We start from the raw sequence: 20360 nt of genomic DNA, 5'->3' as shown, positions 1-20360 counted from the left end.
CCATGAAACTCGGAAACCGCTTCCCCTCCATAAAAATTCATGGCCGGCGTAACAGCGTCTTGTCGACTCGAGCTCGACGAATTACATTTTTCAAAGCTCCTACAGTCTCCTTGCGAAGCATAAACGCAAAGGGTGAACTAGATTCAAGATACCGTGGCATTTAAAATGGATAATAAGTAGTGCGATATATAATTTATTATACCGAAATATATGTGTTAAAATATATGCTCTATACTGTGTATTAAATGTAGTGTAATTTAAATTTCGATTACATTATACATTTTTCAAACTTAAAATTTTAGAGTAGGACATTTCTGAGTACCCAAGCAGTACAGCTGGGCTTAAGAGCATGCCTCGAAGTACCTGGACAGTACACCTGGCTTTAGGAGTGCAAAGGGTTAAGTCGACCCTACGCAGCCAGCGTTTTCATTTTTTTTTTTCAAGTTTCAAATTATAAAGTTTAAGCTACTCGTAATTATGAATCACGATTAATAACAATCTTCTTATTTCAGAATTCTCTTTACAGTAGATCAATAAGCGTTTTGCTTACCTCACGTGACAGATTCTTCAGCTCCCAATAGTACTTGTCTTTCTATAAACACACAAACAATCACGCACGTTTTAACGCAGTATTTCGCTACACCAAGTTATGCGTCGAGAAAAGGTATAGCGAGTAACTTTAACAGTCGGACAGTTTACAATGTTTGCTTCGTAAATAAAGTTTTGAAAATACGCCCTACTGTATTCCGTTAATCGATGTTGGTAAACTCTGGCTAAGTTCTGAAGCAGTTACTGAAGTTACAAAAATAATTCTAGAGTTTAGTCACACGACCCTTTTTCGAACTTCTGCTACTCAAATTAATATTTGAAATATACCTTCAAGTGTTATAAAATGAGGTAATCTCTCTCGTTTTGCGATATTTTCTCACCTTTCTGACGTAGTCATTATACCGACGCTATAAAATTTCTATAGTTTTTTTTTATTAAATATTGGCTCGGTCTGCAAAATTTGTTTGAATCGTTTAGCTACCGCTTCAGTGACTCAGTAAAATGTCGAAATAACCATTATTTTCGGTCTCTGGCACGAATACGGTAGTGCCCAAACGTTAAAGTTATTCGCTATATCAATTACACGTTCACCGCCGGACGAGTTATTATTATGAAATAATAATCCCTGGCAGCCCGTTTCTCGATACTAAAAGACGCGGCATCTAACGAAGCGTCCAATCTGCAAATCTAACGGGACAAACGCGGGGGTCGTTATGCAATATGTCGAGAGGATAATTCGTCCCCTTAGGGAACGTGCTTGATAGCGACACAGAACGTGGGCACCGAAATGCAAATTATCCGCTCGCAAGGACGCGGGGAGAGTGAAACGCAGAAAATTGAGGGGATCTCGTTGGAACTGTTCGCCATTCCGGTTCGACTAGCTCGTTCGACTACTGCGTTTTGTTCTTACGCAACCGCGATCGGCACACACGCGGCGTAAATCCGTTATGGTCGTTCGGAGGAACGTCGTACCGGGAATCGATTCCACGAAAACGGAGTAAACAGTACCGCGGAGTAATCCGTTGTTTACAAGCGTATCGCTGGCCGCATGGCCGCACCCGGAGCGTGCCTCAACCTACGTAAACATTCCACGAAACAAATATCTTTATTCCGACCAATTTCTCCCAATTGACATTACTGCCAACCGATTAGGTTCCAGTTTGGTACCGAAATGGCCGGGATTCTTGTCCGGATGCAAATTTCGAATAGCGGATTAGAGGCACGCGACTTTCTATCTCCTATTTGGTAAATAGAAATTAGAGTTCAAACTGTAGAATTAAGCTGTATTGTATACTTGAAAATGATCGGGTAGATGCCGCTGGGAAATCCACGTGTGATGCCAACATGCCTGATCCTGTTGTTGTACCCTTCACCGATTTTCGTGAGATTTTTACGAATAATATGATAAACAACGCTACAACCTTTTCGATTGATTCGAGTCGGAGGAAAGGGGATAAGTACTTTCAAAATTTTTACGAGGATAATAACTCTCCATGGATTATAATCTCGTTGCTTCTCTCGCGAGCTTGGATTTTGAATTGAACAAATCTGAAAACATTCTGGAACGTGTAACCGGCTAACTGAAATATCGCTGATTTTTTTCAACATTTTTCATAGAACAGGACGAGAGAAATTGGTGAAAAACGTGATTTTTGTTTTTTCTTGTTTACTCCCCCACCAGTCGAGACAGGGACTTGAAACTTGGCACAGATTAATCTTTTTTCATAGCCTATCGAATGTATCTTCGTAAATCGAAATCGGTCTGAGGGCACTTTTGGCTTCCAAAACTGGCTATACCGTTTTACGAAGCCTCGGTAAAATCGGTGCGTACAAGACGTTACGAGGACCCTTTTCAGGGTCAATCTCTGGAGGCCTATGTATTCGACGCGTGCCACGGTGCAAAACCACGACGCTTTGCAGAGCCTCGAGTGACGTTTCAGCAGCGGTCGAGTCGATTTAATATCGATTCCGTCGCATTCCTTCGTAAACGTCCTACGTCCCTCGCAATTATCCCAGGCGTCGTTCAAAACTCGGTTCCTCTTTGCACGCAACGTTCGTGGCTATTCCCGAGGCGGAGGGTCGCTCGCAAGCTGCGAGTCCGCCATATGCATCTGCTAAAGGGAAAATCGTGGCTGTATCTTCTCGTGCCGAGTATACCGGAAGTTTTTACGCTGCCTGTAAAGGGTCGTTGGCTCCATACTCGTCGTGAGAGGCGATGTTACTTTCGAGAAACAACCTCGCGACTCGAATGGAATCTACACGGTTCAGGTTAGGTTTCTATAACAGCGCTTTAACTGTACCTAAAGTTATCAGGAACGCTTTTCGAAGTGCGAAACCATGTTCAAACGTATCAACGAAATTTTATACGTGGTATAAAGAACGATTGGGAGATCCGAGAATGAGAATAAGAGACTAATTGAAATCAAAATATTTAACATAACGAGAAAGATTTGTATCTCGCTTTTTCTACCATCTACTTAATCATCAAACTTCAAATCGCGCTCTGATTGCTAGTTGCTAGTCAAAGTTATAATTACAAGACGAGAGACGAGTTTACGCCAGTTTTATGAAAATTAACTCTCAAGGTATTCGTATTTTTTGCCAAAATACCAGTTTCCTACCAGATCGCGATGAGATTACTGCGATAACTCGTGAGATTATCATTTAGCGAACGTTCCGAGAAGGAATTTCTATTCGCCATCGCGCAGTTTAACCGCCGTCGTCACACCGCCCGGCGAAAAGGCGAACAATAATTTTCGCGATACTCGTTCGACGTGTTTGGAACAGGTTGCAACCAGAGATGAGCAGAATTTTTGCCGAATAACGGCTGACGAATGGGATTTCTATATAAACATATATTTCCGAAGATCCAAGTTGCTTGGATAACCTGTGTTCTTCGCCTTTTATAATATAATGAATTTTTATTTCAACGATTTCAACCGATTAAAATTTAATTTTGAACAGAACTTAATAACACGTACGTACAAATTTTCGTCGAATTTGCCAAAAGAAACGTGTATGAATGCGATTAATATTAGTATGCGATAACTTTTCTCACACGTAGAATCGCTTCTAGGGCGCCATTGGACGAGAATGAGTATGATGCCATCGAGCAGAACGCTGACTGTTGCGTTAGCTGAAAAAAATTCGCGCTTGATGGGACGTATAATGCGCAGTCGATAAATCATTGCACTCGGCGGGCCGGTAAGCCAACGTTTGGTGTTTTGGTTCCGACTCCGCGGGGGATTGGCACCCCTGCAGGGAATCCCTGCTGTTGCCACGCTTCTTTCCCCAGCGAGAGATCGCCGAGATTCGATCGAGCCTCGAGGTGTCCGTCGCGCGGAAATGTTACATTGGTATAGTTTTGGTTCATGTTCTTCCTGGTCCTTCCTCTTTTACACAGTAAGCAATATCACCCTTTCTGACAGCATTAACTTTATTACAGTATTCGATGTATTATGCTCTATGATGCTTGAATATTTTGTATTTCGCAGTTTGAGGCTCTATTTTACTAGCTTATTTTGTATTATGTACCGTATTTTGCAGTATTATACTATGTCGTATCAGATAATTCACTTTCATTTGTCATCTTTCTGCTTATAACCGATCATCTTCAAAATTTCCTTTTCGTTTACCAAAATATTCAAATTTCAGTAATGCCTTTTAAACTGGCATTCGGAGTGACGCGCGCGATACCGATCGAGAATAGAGAAGAGAGAAAAATTTCTAGCAAATCCCGATGCGTAAGAGGATCCCTCGGCTGTAATGGCGGTAAACGCTGGAACCGATTCAAGCATGCAATCTCGGTCGAGGAAAAAATGTTGCATTGTGTTTAGCACGAGGAGGAAAGTAGTCGAGTTAATAGAATCGAGTCGTTAATAATCGTTCTTCCACTTTGCTCGAGTGGCGCACGTTAAGGCCTCGAGGTGTTGACCAGATCGAGTATTGTTCATCTTTCCCATGATGGTCCGGTGAATGACGCTCGCCGCGATGATACGTCACGATAATGGCTGGTAATTCGACGTACCATCTCAAGGGGGGGCTCGTGCCCGCGCACTACGAGGAATATTGTTCCTGGCGACGGTATACAGCGCCGAGAGAAGTCTTGGCTTTTCAATTATCGAACCTCCGAGCGATACGATGATGACGATGGTCGATGGAAGTCATGTACACGAATCGTTCCATGGCGGACGGCAAGCTCACACGCACCGGCGTATCTCCACCGAATCACGACCTCGATATTTCTTTCTATCTACCTATTAACCTGTTTACACGCTCTCCAAAATAACGGATATTCAAATATAGAAGCTGATAGAAATAAAATTTCATGCTGTGTACATGCTTGAAGAGTCATTTTTTAGTAGCATTTGTTTGTCAGCACTGGTATCGGAACCTATAAATCGGTGGTGCATTACGTTCCTCTAAATACTACCATTTTCTAATTATAATATCTGTATATCATATTCAAACCTAAAACACTATCTTTGAAGACCAGTTTAAATGACAAGACACGCATATCAAAAATGATATCTTACTTGTTATATCGTTAAATGTAAAAATTAGTTATTCCAACCATAAGTCACTCCGTATTTATTTTAATTATATTATGACTCACATATGCATATAAATGTTGAACATGTAACTCGGCTTACAAATTGACGAGACGATAAATAAATTAAAAATTATCATTCAATAGTTAAATTCATAAAATCCACATACGATAAACTGGATTTCATTCGACGTTTTCCTCGTATTCGGATGAGAAAGCCCGGCCACGAGGCGGAACCTCCACGTTCGTCGAATAATTCCGTCGACGACGATACCATGTTAGAGTAATGACCGATAATTCGAGGTACTGACTCTCGCGCGTGCAATAGGAACACCGTCTACGGCAACGAAGGGGCGTCTAGGGTTTTCAATTATCGGACCTTCTCCAACGATAACGATGCAGATCGCTAGACTTGCGTACGTGTACACCGCCTCGAGTGCACCCCGTAACCGGGACTGCGAAATTGCATCTCTGACCGTTTAATGGAAACCGAGCGTGGCGTTATGAATACCCTGCGCATCGTTCCTTTGGGAAACGCTAGCTGGTAATTGCGACTCTTTTCCCGTGGAAAACTGCCGCTTCAATTAGTCGTGCCTACTGCCGAGAGATCCTATCTAAACGAATGAGTTATAGGAACACAACTGTCTTTTCGTTGCCCTAATGATCGGCAATCAGGCAAATGATAGCGAACTGTTTGTTCAATCTTCGCGTGATAATACGAACTCTTGACAACGTTACTCCTATGAAACAGGGCTAAATTGACGCAAACGATATCAATATTGAAAAATTTATGTACTAACACTTTAACCACCAAAATGCCAGGAATGTAGAAATTGCAATAAACAGGTCTGAATATATCAGAATGGTCGGAAACAAACATGTATACATCCCTTAAAAGGTGGAAGGGTTGTGGAACAAAATGGTACCTATATAATTCGATAAATATATATTAAAATTGAAATGTGCCTTTGAATTTTTTTTTAAATTGGCACGAACACTTTCTGGACAACCTAATATTTTTCTAAGTACAACGTAACATGTAGAAAACAAAAGAAAGCAGATGCTTACAGTTCGATACGCTTCCGAAAACTGCACTCGAGGAGATTTCGTTTAACGCTCCGAGCAACGTTAACGGCCATCGATGATCGAGAACCGTTCGGATCGTGCATAAGTGGCGAAAAAAAGCTCTCCGTCCGATTCGACGACAAAGGTTGTCGCACCATGACACGGGCCAGCAGCCAAGGGCTTCGAAATTGATCGATCATACGCGAAAACGGTTTTCCAAGACGCGAGCATCGTCGAGCGAGCACCAGCGGCCATGTTGTCACCCCGAACATCTGCCACGTTTTTGGACCTTCCAAACGGGACACGGCGTGCCGTACGAGTTTACCAAAGGGTGTTTACACGTCAGGACTTGCGACGTGCTCGACAAAAATAATTCATTAAGCCTCCGTGGTGGGCGTGACGGCAATCGGAAGGGATTTTGTTCAGAGAATACACGGGACGTCCGTAAACGTCCTGGAATCCTGGTTGACTCGACCCCGGTTAAAAGTTTTTCAATCGAGGGGCGGAGACTTCCACGGTGCGGTTCACTTTTTTCACAAGTATGAATCGAGCTTCGCCGTTTGTTAATTCTCTGGCGAGTTCTCTTTTGGAAATACAACGACGATTTAACTTGGGTCATATGGGACAAAAGATAATTCTGATGACGTTTTTTACGTTAACTTACAGAGATAAAATATAATATCGAAGGGAACTAAAATTGGAAACGATGGTGAAATACGATGACTGATTTCGTGACGACATCGCTATATTACATCTTTGGGAAATTTAATTATAAATATTTACTTTGGTGTCATAGAATTTCACTCGAAACATAAATTCATTCACGTATGAATTAATATCCTCGAAGAGGTGAATTTTTTATTGTTTCTATGTGCAAGATGTAATTCTGATAACGTTTTGTATTACAGATTTTTATATATCGCTCGATTCATGATGTGAAACATTTTCAACCCCTATGGTTGAGTCCTATACTCGGAGTATTTATTACATATATCCTTTGCAGAGTCTTCGATAATTATCCTGAGTTAACACGAGTTACCACGAGTCTTACTCGTGGTTGCAGATCGAACGGTTAACCCTTTGCGATCCTATGTCGAGTGAAGCTCGACAAAAATGTACCGAAATCAGAAAATTCGAAGTGCAAAGGGTTAAGGACGCATTTCAGATTCGTGCAATTTTAATGATCAAATTTTAATGATCGAATTTGAAAGATCGGAAACGTAACATGACTAAACCAAAACACTCGAGAAAGGTTTTTCCTGTCCTTCCTGGTCGATGATGTTAGCGAGGAAATTTCAGGACTGTCCATCCATCGCGTTTGGGGTTTGCCTAAGGAAACGAAGTTGGTCTAGGGATCCAAGAAATTTGTCACGAGAGGGGTCAAATTAGGATGACATCCTCGTTGCATCCGGTGCTCCAGGTAAATCCTCTTAGGTCACATAAAAAGGCCGTGCCGAGCTTTTATCCCCTCCAGCGTGACGAAGGTTGTATTTTTGCGACAAACGCTGTTCGCCGGGCCCGTTCGCAGTCTATTGTTGGCGTTGAAAATGTCAACGGGGCGTCGCTTAAAAGGACACTCTTGCCCCACGAATCGGATTATCGGATTACCAGCACGGAAGTGAAGTGGAGCGAGATTTCGAGGATTTTCGAGCGAGACGACAGGACTTTTGTGAACGCTCTCGACGACCGGTGGCTATTGCTAATTGCGGGGCTTCTTTTCCCTCGTATTTTTTTGCATTCTTAGGCCCGTACGATGTTTGGTAAGAAAACTTCTTTTTCAAGCTCTCTATCGGATAAATGAGAAGTATAGGGTCACTAGGTTAATAGAATCTCTTTTTTCAAATCGCGTCCACTAAATAGTTCAAGGATACTTCCTCGAAGTCAATCTAAGCATTTGTGGCAATAGAATGCTAAGAAAGCGTCTCGAGTTGCTGGTAGATACCAGAAAAAAGGCCTCGAGTGCAAAGGGTTAAAAAACAAAATTATCATTGGATCAAAGTTAAAATTGTTTCCAAAGAGAGTGTTTCTCTAGATAGTTTTCTTATCCCTCGCCATAAATTTGTGAAAATATGAGATGCTAACCCACAACGTCGTATTCGTAACCCTACACCATCTTCAAAAATCCTTTCACCATAGTCGAGACCATCGACGACTAAATCTTCGCTTCCATATCGCTTTGCTAAATCTTCCGTTGAATAATTCCCATGTATCGATTGAACCAGAGCACGTAGGATAGAATTCTCATCGCGAATAGAACCGATATCGGAGTACATTGTGGCGGTTTCCGATCACAGAAGGGTTGCAAGCTTACCAACCGACTGGAAATAAATATTGCGCTCGTCCAGGAAGCGACGGAGCGCGGAGAATTCGGTCTATGAATTAGTGAGATGAATTCAGACGGTATTCCGTGCTCCCACGATCAATGTAATGGGTATCGATGTAACGTCGATCGATCCTTGACGTGAAATGGACGACTACGGATACTTATAGCACGATGTTCGCCAGTGGAAACTGCTCACGTTGACTCGATAATTAAGGAGTCGCTCCGGTGCGTCACAATTTTTCTTCTCGCTTTTTCGAAAGTAAATATATTTCGAAACGCGCTGTCATAATTTCCGAAGGTTGTTGGAATTTTATTCCGGCTTTTATAGCCGACCTAAAGTGATAGATGTCACAGCGAAGTCAAGAACGTGTGAAACTATAAACGCGTCTCTCGAAAGTGAACAAATTCTAAGTCAGCTCGTCGAACGTTTACACGAAAGTTCCACAACGCGTGTCACTGAATAAGTCTATAATAAATTGCTTCGATCTTCTACCTAGAATGTGCATCGTGATTAATAATTTACATAGAAACGCGATAAGATGGGATTTTCTATTGCTCGTTGAATACATTCGAACGGTTGCTCCCTTTGCAATTCTAAACAGGTCAGCTTCAGAGACTTATTCGTACGTACGTTGCCTGGTGTTAATATTAGATTGCGGACTTTATGCATTTATGGAGCGTGGGAACGCGAGAAGAACACGATAAACATATCTAGGATGTATGGACTTGTACGGTATGAAATATTAACAGCGGTAATAAAGGAGGAAATTAGGCCTTACGAGGAATGTATAAATATTCCCCAGCTTTTTTTTTTTTTATTGTAAAGGAAACGTAATTCATTGATAATTGCATACAAAGGGAAAACATTTTAGTTATAATGTGTCCATGAATTGAAATGAAACGTATACGATTTGCATTAAGTTACGAAGGATAATTATGTATATTCTGTATTTCTTTGTTTCTGAGAAAAAAGGTCGTTTAGCTAATTAATTCCCGTTGCATCAAAAATAAAATAGGGTGCCACAAGATGCGATACTATTAATCTTAATAATCATGCGTTTGACCTGTTGGAAAGATACTAATCTGTGGTGCATTATTATTATGCTAATTTGAAATATACTCTACATGCATTGCGCATACCATGTCATTATCATATGTCATGAAGGCATAAAATCCACAGTCCAGTTATTACACTTGCTTTCAATCTACCTACTTAATTTCTCTGTATTTCACTAATCAATCATTCCTCCCGGACGTCTGGAAATGTAAGTATCGTTAATTCTTTGACAGCGAAGGCCGTATATATTCGTTCACAAAAAGAGTCAACATATTATCAGAATCCAGTAACGTAACGAAACCAGATAACCCTGTATAAAATTTGAAAGAATTTCGATAACATTTGGTCAAGTTGCAACGATTTGTATTTTAAAATAAATTTCGGGGAAAGGAACTTTTAATAATGACCGTTCGTAACGATAATAATAATAATAATAATAATAATAATAATAATAATAATAAGTTGCATTATTGCGACGTAACGAGGACGCAACGTTGGCGACGCGACAAAGACGCGCGTAAGCTCCAGAGAAGATGACAACAAAAATGATGAAAGAGAACATTCTTGGCAAGCTTGTGTGTCCCTGTTGCAGGGATCGAGTGACGAGAGGAAGTACGTATCGTGTTACCATCCCACGCATCCTGTCAAGTGGATCCTCTCGGTGCACAAAGAGGAGCAGACAAATAATTGGCTCCTTGGGCGCACAGGTAGAAGAGCAGTCCCTTTGATCCCTGAGAACCTTGCGTAAGGACCATTATGCGAAGGATACTCGATACATTCGGATCGGGTGCTCGACGACCCGAACGAGGAGAAAAGAAGCGAAGAAAACTAAACTGTTTGCAACATTCTGAGCGTCGACGCGACAGCGACGCGTCCTCGATAATTTTCGAATCCGTCATTCGATTCAGAGAGAGAGATAAGAGAGAGAGAGACAAAAATAAATGTAGCGTAATACATTGATGTTGTAAGAGATACTTTTAATTAATAACTCTTTCGATGAGTTTTTTGTCAGGATTTTTGATAAGCTTGAACAATACTTTAAACACTATTCTCGATACTTAATTCCCATAAATATTAATCTCGATGGAAATTCTTTCTTTCTTGGATAGAAATTTATTCCGCATCTTCAAATAGAAAGTAGGTTTCTTAAAGGAGCATTGAAAACAAAACTCCTACGAACAGATTGCTGGTAGATACAGCGTTGAATCTAAAAGTCCACGAGAAGAGCCGACCCCGATAGAAATTTGTTTAAAGACATATGTAATTGAAAGAGTAACATATTCAAGACTCAAACGTTACGTTCTAGAATTGCCATGCGGTTTAGAAGAACCTGCTCGTGGTTCCATTTCAAGAGTCACGGGGACCAAGAGCAGCGGCGGTAAAAAGAGCAAGGTCGTGTCTGAAACAGAGCAGGAAGAGCCTGCACGTCGGAGGACTTTCCGGCGAGATTAATTTTCGGGGCACGACACACACCGACAGGAAACTTTTCTGCTGACTTAATTAATACTCGTGCGCGTCGCTTTTTCGATGCCACGGATTTAATTACTTTTTTACATCGACTCGTAAATCATGTTGCCGAGGCCACGGCGGCACGGAGCGTTCTTCCTTCTTGCCGAGTCATAAAATAAAAAAAAAAGAAAAAAGAAAAAGCTTCGGCAAGGCCCGCGGGTGCGCGTGTGTGCGTGCGGCGAGTAGGAACACGTGTCGAGAGAGCGCACAAAAGCTGCCACGGCAGCGGCACGAACGTTTTCACCGGCGAAAACGGGCCCGCGGCTTCGGGGACCGTCGCTTCTGTCAAAACAGAATGGATCATCCGGGATGATCTGCGGGATTACAGGCGGCGCAAGCTGATAATTCAGCCAGGTAGATTCGAGGATCCTTGCGGCCTGGACAATGTCAACGCCGGAGGTTCGATGCGCCAGGATACGGGAAACGGTCTGCATCTGCGCAACCGAGGCGTTGTCGTCTCGATTCCTTCAATCTTATCAATGCGCAAAAAGGAGCGGTCGCATTCCGGATCTCGGAACGCTGCACGTTTACAATAAAATGACCGAAGCGAACGAACGAGGTTATTTTCATGGCGAGCCTTCGAGCAACGATACCGTTAAATCTAGACGCCTTTAATTGAAAAGATACGATCTGCGAGATATTTTCTAATCCTCTATTGCGTGAAACGAATTCCACTTTTTAGACGAGAAATTACTCCGCGGCTATTTATGGATCTTGGAAATCAATTAATCGTTAGATTAGATAACGATAGGTTGAACCTGTAGATCTGGTAAGAATTGATATACAGAGTGAGCTAATTCTGTAATACTTATAATCATACATGTTTAGGTACGATGGTTATAATTGAAGAGACGCAAGGCACTTTTGAACTCCATATCGTACGAATTTTATTTCATCCTTCGAAAGAGAAATTATTCCTTTGTTAGTCATACGTCTGCGAATTAAATAACACTCGAACTGAATAACGAGAGGCTGAATTTAAAAGTCTACTAGGTGTCCCTATAAGGAAAGATCGCGTGTAAATACTACGAAACTTTCTTCTGTTTTTGCATGAAGTAATTTCATTAAATCCTCAATCAAATGATTTACCATCAATTCAAGAAATATTATCTGCAATTCTTCAACCCTTGGATGAATTTTATTTCACTATCCGGAATGACAAACTTACAATAACAAATTAATACTTAATCTAAAGAAAGTCAAAACTGAATATACAGGTTTACCGAATATCCTAACAAGGAAAATCATGAATAAATCCTATAGAATTCCACGTGGATAGCTTTCGTTAGGTTTTCGATCGTGTACATTATGCGATACAGGTCTGGGAAGTTAATTGTCCAGGTCCTCTGACTTTTAAGTACTTTGAAAGTCCATTTATCTAATCGATCGCGGTCAGAGACGGGCGAACAGTCAAAGGAGTTGTCGAAAAAGCCCCTAATTTACCCGCCTCGACAAGATCTTCGATTTTATCGCTTAGGCTGTCGAAGGATCTCCGACGAAGGTGACAGGACGAACAGTAGCACCTGATCAGCGAGATCAACTATTCGTGTTCTACCTGGACGGATTAAGATCCCTATCTGGGAGGAGGCTGAGTAATTGACCTTGCTCCGAGGAGATCGGCGGTTGACAGCTACCCTTACCCCGGAAGGCAGGTTCGGGGCTTTAGCGGCCACGATCGCAGAACAAATCCAGCCATTAGTTAACTCCTGATCTCGACCTTTTACTCCTCCGTCGCCAGGGGACCATCTACCGACCGACTGCGGAATCGCAGGACTCGTGCTAGCCACTTTCCGTCGCACGCGAAGAGTGGTAGAATTCTGAAAACGCTCCAGAGTTCTCCTAGAGTCGAGAGAACAGAATGTTCCTATCGTTACGGGGATGATTTCGAAGCCTCCAATAGTCTTAACGGAATTCTCGCGAATTTGGCGGTTAGTTTTAGGAATTACGCAAGAATCGAATATTTGAAGTTTTGAGACACCTGTAGATCGTTATCCTCGAAGTTTTCGAGTTTGACGCAACTTGGATGCAATCCTCAAAGATTTCAGCTAGGTCTTATGGAAGCGAACGATACTCAAATCCTCAAAGGTTTGAGACTCTCGAAGTTGGTAATCGTTGAAGCCTTCGAGACTCGAGTTTGACCCAACTTGGATACAATACTCAAGGTTTTAGAATCCTCGGTCTTAAGAATTACAGAAGAATCGAATATTTGATGTTTGAAGCTACGCCTGTATGTTGTGATCCTTGAAGTTTTCGAGGCTAGAGTTTGACAGAACTTGGATATAATTCTCAAGATTTCAGCTCGGTCTTAAGAACTGCACGAACTGATTCAAATCCTCGAAGGATTGAGATTCCTGAAGTTACTTCAACTTGAGTACACTCCTCGAGACTTCGGTTCGGTCTTGGGAACGTAAATGACTCGAATCCTCGAAGCTTCGAAAAATCGATGAAAGATCGTGGACTCACCACATGTCCGTGAACTGGCGACTTGGCGATGGACTGTAGCTGCGGGTAGAGTTGTCCAGCCGCAGCCGGCGTCATGTCGGTCAACATCTCGGTTGACGCTTCAGGGAGCAGGCCCGGTTGTTGGCGGAATCCTGTCGGTTCTCAGCTGGTCCACGAAACCGACTGTCTTCCCTGCGTGGCCCGACGCGTCACCTGGACGGTTTCTCGCGACGTGTGAGAGAGTCTCTGTCGGCGCACACTTCACTAGCGGTGTATCACAGGAGTACTGGAGAACTCGATTCGGTCGAAGGGGTCGTGGAGTCGGTTCCCCACGGCCGTCGGGTGTGCGTTAAAAAAAATGCCAGTGGGTCGCAAAACGTTGCGATGCTTAAGGGAAACCGGTTAACGTGGTTCCCGTTCTTCGCCCCGTGACAGACTGCCGGCTATCCGATCGGCTTTGCCCCGACCAGACAGGGGAATGGTAGTAGGGAAGCGGCCAGGACTTCGGCCCCCGGGCAAAAAAGGGGCAGAGCCTGTTGGGCGGTGCTCAGACCTAACCAGTAACCGCCCCTAACCGCCTCCGTGCCGTGCCCGCTTCCTCTTTACTTTATTTACCCCCTCCGATTTTCCTCCCACCTTCGACGCTGGTCTCTCTCCTCTCCGTCCAGCCACGACCGGTTCGCGGCTCGTTCTCGCTTCCTCCTGACCTATCCGCAGCCCTCCCTCGATAATTGAACCGTGAAATGCGCGCGCAACGCGCAGTCGCGAAGGAGGCACGCGTACAGCCTTTGGTGGTGCCCTCTCCCACCGTGAGTTTCGGCTTCATCGAGTCTTTCCACGTTCGTCCTTCCTCCTCTTCCTTACCCTTTCCCCTCTATATCGGACTCCTCTTGTTCCAGGACGAGGCTTACGTGACCCGAAGTTGTCGTATTAGGCTTCAGCCTCGTTGTTTCACGTAACGGTATGCACGCCGTTGGTATTTAAATACCGACAGGCCGCTATCTGATACCGGCGAAACAAGCAAAGTTCATCGACCCTCCGTGGGCCTTCGTAATTGATGTACAAATACGGATCCACATTCCACGCGAACAGCTTTTGTCGTGAATTTCGCCGCTACTTTTTGTGTGTCTTTTGTTTTTTGTTTTTTTTTTTTTTTTTTTTTAGCTGCAGCGTACGCGAAAGCTGAGAAACGGGAGAACAGTTCGGAGCGTGTCGTCGTCGTTGAAATGGAGAATTTCGATTGAACTTTAATGTCGCGTGGCGAAAGCGGGCACAAAGGAAACGAGCGTCGTCCGTGTCTGCCTACGCACGATCCTCATTCTAATTGCGCCGGCTGCGCTAGGCCGGCTCTCCTTACGAAACCTACTATTTCGCGCAGCTAAGTGCCGTGACGTTCTTGTATCGAATTTTGCGAACATTACTGTATGATATCGTGTATCCTAATATATCGACATTTTACCGAATAATTTTAATTTCTTCGCAAGATGAGATATACGTCTTAATTCGCAAGTTATTTATAAATCGATATATTGGCTGTTGTATAGAACGATAGTAATATCTGGGTCAATGTACTATGATACGGAGGTTCATACTGGAACGCAGAGTACCGACAACGTACCGATACTTTCCGGTCGCGTATGGGAAAATTTTATAGAAATAAAGGTATGGAAATTCCGGTGTGATGTCATACCGGTTTAAGAAAATAACGGTGTATCATTATGTACCTGTATTATTACCGGAGAATGTTCTCGCGGAGTTGTTCTTTTACAATGTATTAGCTCTGTATAATTTTTGTGAATGTTCTGCTTAGCAGCAATAAGATTCTCAACGATCAAGTGGACTACGATATTAGATTTCGTTTATTTCAACGTACTTACCGGTCCTCCAAACATAAAATTTCACAGCTAATCCTTTTCACGCACCTATCAGGGTGACCAAAAAGTAATGTTTCTGCGAACGTCGATACTTGTTTATTTTGATCGACCAGATATTGAAAATTGGCTCACTAGATAGCAAAAGGTTGTTGGTAACGAGGGCGATTACGTAATTGATTAATAATAAAAACTTGTTCCAAGCTTATTTATCTGAATTTAATGTAAAACAAACGACATTACTTTCCGATCCCCCTAATACTTGCTCCTCTTTTATTTACCAACACAGCAAGAATCACCTAGCTGGAATGTCGCGAAAGCGTTAACAAGACAAACTCGAGCATATATCCGCGAACGAAAAGTGGAACTCGAGGAATTCGCGAACGACGCCGACGTTGCCCGTCTGTCTCGGTCGTAACACTTCTGGAAAAAGTGCGCGCGGTTCCCGTCGGCCTTTTTATCCGTGGAAATAAATTATCGCTTAATCTACAGCGACATTTGCGACGCTTCGAGCTGCCTCGGAACCAGAGCACCGAGAGATCCATGGAAAAGGGGGCGCAAGAAGATGACGGGTACACCGATTTACGAGCGTCTAATGTGATTTTAATCGAGGAGTTTGAATTTCAAATCCTATCGAGTCGACCATACGAAGCAGCCCGGGCTGCTATACCGGGTGAAATTTCAGTTAGGATGAGGGACGATTCCGTTTCTCCCAGTGGCGTGCTTGTTCGCCTTTTCAAAAGAGGAGACGCTTAATTATTCGAAAGGTCGACGGATATGATTGCAAATGAGAGCGGTCTCGAGCGTCGCGCCTACGCCATTGGGTACGGAACGGACGCGTCGAGGTCGCATTAGATCCTAATTTTCCATAATGGAAGAAGATCGAGGCGCCACTGTGGCGAGGCGACCGTCTAATCGTGGCCCATTCATAACCGCCCTTCGTCGTCTGTCGCTGGAGAAAGAAGGCCATCCTCCGAGTCGTGTCCGAGATTTCCGCGACCAATTTGCGCGTAATGTTCCACGACCGCAGGCAGCATCAATTTCTTAATGTTCGACGGTCGTCTTGCAGTCGTAGATGAGCAGAATTTTATTCGAATAATTTATCCTTTTGTTAAATTACGTTACAAGCGTCACAAATACGATTTCTTCGATAGGTTATGGGCCCAGGGCGTGAAATTATATTAATAAAATGAAGGTTTGCTAGAATTTTAAGAAAATCGAGAATTAAAAAGACGAGCAGAAGTGTCTTCGTGTACAGACGAAGATTGACACGATATAAATGATTGTCCATGCAGACCAGATGTTAAGTATACGATACACATGGCTTCGAGAAGTATGAAAATGCCATTTTGATCGAGCTGTTTTAAATATGAAACGCATTCTCCCAGAACATGGAAGATGAAGATACACGTTGAATTCGAAGGAATCGTATGTGCAACTCGCGGCACAGCTGCGACGAGAATTGATAAAAAGTTGCGAACAAATATTTTCCAGAACGACGAGGCATTATCGGTGACCAATCCCCACGGCTGGTGGAAGACGATGATGCGTAGTTCGCGTGCGATCATGCCACAAAAGGTGTGATCCGCCCCACCTTCTCGAGGTCAGAGGAGAACGGCCACTGTTAGCGGGAAGCGGGAAGAGGGATGTTTTACAATGAACCGGAGCGGAACCGGGCGTTAGCGTCCTTTGAAAGAGCAAACGGCATTGGATCGAGGAAATGAGGGTGCGCTGGTATCTCACGTGGGGTGGTTTCGTATCGTTGATCGCTGTTGGCGTCCCTCGTGCAGTAACATGTTTAGATTTTTGGATAAAGACGAGGCTGGTAATAATTTATTACCGCCGAAGCATCGCTGTGCCTCGGTCACGCACGAAAACTGATCGCAACCGGAGTCGAGCTAAAAGGAACGTCCCAACTATCGATACATTTGTCGACAATCTATTGAAGGTGACAGAGAATTCTGGATATTTTATCTTTAAAAATTTAACATATATATTGTATATCGCTCAGGAGTTGGCCAGGCACCTACGAACTGAAAGGTTCGGTTCTCTTAAAAAATATAAATAACGAAAGGGCAATATATGAATATGAAAAATAAAATACACATTAGATTATTTAAAAGACAAAACATACTTTGATTTCAAGTATCTGTTCTCCACCTCTGTACATGAAAATATAAATTTCCATAAACATTCGCAGTCTACCAATAAAAAGTACATATATCAATGTAATTGTAATCATATCTGTTTTTATAAGAAAAAAAAGAAAAAAATTAATATATTCCATACGACTCGTGTTTGATTAAGAAACAAGATATTAAAGGCCCTTCCGGGGAACCTTACTTTCCACTTAAACGAAATACGTTGAAAGCGTTGATGATTGGGTCAGCATCGAAATTGGGTGCACGTAGCTTATCGGCGTGGAAAAGTTGATCGAGGAGCGGGACGATTGATTTTCTCGGTAAGTGATCGAGCGATATCGACGGGACGAAATGACGGATCGCTGATTGGCAGAGACGGGCCGAACGGGGTTGAAAGGGAAATGGGGCCCACGGGCCTGACGGGGGCGGATAATGACAGGGCGGCCTCGCGAAGCTAGGATGGCCCGCGTTGGGACCACGGGCTTTTGGCTCTTATACGGCCATGTGGCCATCGGGAGATGCTGATGGACTAATAATTACCAAGGAACCAGCTTCGCATATAACGGCTGGGACCGTCGAAAATGAAGATTCACCGGACCAGACTGGGACCAGAGATGTATCGTTGTGTAAAGCTTGCCAGTAGGCTCCTCGAGGACGGCAAGGTGCTTCGAGTTTAATAACTACGTACTCTGTCCAGTATCTGTTTGGCCTATCGCTATCGGCTTCGTTCGGACGAAACAGCCGTTATGCTGCCACCGACACTTTTCACGGGTCGATCATAGAAGCAGAACCCACATAATTTAACCCTTTGCACTCGGATGTCTCTTCTGAGGGGACATCGCAAGTCCAGGCGAACTTTATTTGTAATAAAGGAAGTCTAAAATGTTTTTAGTGTCGTGTAAAAATTTCACGAATCTTAAAATAAAATTGTCCGAAACATACATTTTTGTTTGCAATAAACTGTAGCCAACAAAACTTCACCTTTCCACAACGAAAGCCTATCGAGGCAGAAAGAGTTCTAGCCTGCGTTTTCCATTTTCTATTATCATGTAAACGATAATTGGGACGTTTGCTTCGCGCAATTACCGTTTATCGCGACCGCGGGATCTCGAAATCGGTGCAATTAGGTGAGTTTTCAACGTGTCTCTGGCGATACACGGTTGACACGCGATAATGACGGTCAGCGAACACGGTTAATAAGCTGAGTTTTAACGTACCGACGCACGGTGTGTGTCAACCAGTTCCAATCCTCGTTTCATAAATCAAACACTCGCGTGAAGTACGTAATGGAAGAGCACGTGATAACGCGCAAACATTCTTTGAACGATATAGGCGTACAATGCTTCGTTTGCCGCACGCGATTGTTAACTCTCTAGTGGCAGACGTTTCCGCGATCACGGTTACGCGGCGACGGGGTTAAACAGATTTTTTGGTCAAGTTATTTTATTTCATGTATCAACTTCGTGGTTGTTAGCGACCTCGTCTATGTTTACAATATAATTACGATTTATTCGGTATAGTGTATATTATTTCGATATTTTTACTCTATTCTGTTCTGTGTTCTGTGTGTAAATATTCAATTAATTCCGAGATGTACATATTTAATGCATTTCAAAGTTTCGGATTATTATACCAATTCATTAACGATTGCATTATTATTTAAACAATGATGGGGAATATGATTTTGCTGTAATATTAATGTTTCGCAAATTATTTTCTCGATGGACCCAACAAGCCTTCGAATCGACCGTCATGTCATATTGTTCGCCCTTTCCCTTCACTACTTCGAGAGGGCTCATTCTTCAACGATCTTTCGGTCCATATGGATCTCGCGATCGCGCGCGTGCCTCGTCTCCGTCTTATTTTTCCTTGATTATCGTAGTTTGTTTTAAGGCGTGCATGTACGAGTGTCTGTCCTCCATCAAACAATTATCAATCATTTTTTCGATTCTTTTGTTCGTTCGCAGGTCCATATCGGACTCGTAACATCGTTCTCCACTTCGGTCGCTATTGCTTGATGCTATAACCAGAGTGACCAACCGTGTGACTGGCCAGAAGGTCGGTCGCAACCCTTTAGTGTGTATTCGAGAGAAAGACACAGGTAATGAAAGAACTATAGCGATACACTGGCCACGGTCAAATAAATATTATCGTGGCACATTTTGACCGTTGTCGGCGATCCGTCTCTCGCGGCAAGACGCACGACCGAGGGGAGGCGCGTAGAAGCATCTCTTTGAGGCTTTTAAGGTCGAGCAGCACGTTTTGCCGTGAAACAAGGCGAAGAGAAACTTGTCTAGGACTGATTTACCGACTCGTTGGCCAGGCCTGGGCTGGCGTACAGCTCGCGGTTCCGTCTACATCGTGGTCCAGAATAGAGAGACGCTACTAGACCAGATTTATGGGGTGTTTCACGGGGAGGAGAGAAGCCGATCCTCAGTAATTCACGCGCTACTCCGATGTTCTGTCGGCGCGTAATCCGCAAACAAGGAACTCTCTCAACGTTAAACCCACGACTGGTTAAACGACATCAAACTTTTGCGTACAGATTCTAATATACAATGTTATCACAGAGTCGTTTAACTTTGATTTTTCCCTACAATACGCATTCAATGAATTTCATCATTTCTCTTCATCCCTTGTTTTCTGTTTTTCGTGAAAACTATACGTAACGCGTCTTACCTATAGGAAACCGTCACCAAAACTGAAATATTTCAGTTTTCATCGAAAATATGTAGACAAACGTGGACCTTACGCAACATTCTGTGCGCGGGGTAATTTTCCACGGCAAACCTCGGTGTCGCGAACGAAAAGAAAAAACATAGAGTGTAGCGTGAAGAATAAGCGCGAAAAAGGG

The 20360-nt window shown here is 43.1% G+C and overlaps 1 protein-coding gene across 2 annotated transcripts in view; it reads right to left on the bottom strand.

Annotated features, from left to right (window-relative positions):
• LOC128875102 (transcription factor Sp9-like) overlaps positions 1 to 15213 on the bottom strand; it is a 42866-nt gene extending 27653 nt beyond the window's left edge. For both annotated transcript variants that reach the window (XR_008456757.1, XM_054120452.1), the window contains exon 1: positions 13516 to 15213. Coding sequence is in view for 1 of the 2 variants with exons in the window: in XM_054120452.1 (XP_053976427.1) it covers positions 13516 to 13602 (87 nt within the window). In the remaining variant the exon portion in view is untranslated. The remainder of the gene's footprint in view (positions 1 to 13515) is intronic.
• Positions 15214 to 20360: the final 5147 nt, after the last annotated feature.

Source organism: Hylaeus volcanicus, chromosome 4, assembly GCF_026283585.1.
Source record: "Hylaeus volcanicus isolate JK05 chromosome 4, UHH_iyHylVolc1.0_haploid, whole genome shotgun sequence".
NCBI lineage: Eukaryota > Metazoa > Arthropoda > Insecta > Hymenoptera > Colletidae > Hylaeus > Hylaeus volcanicus.
Note: the sequence above shows the minus strand (reverse complement) of the source record. Positions and strands in the feature narration are given on the sequence as shown.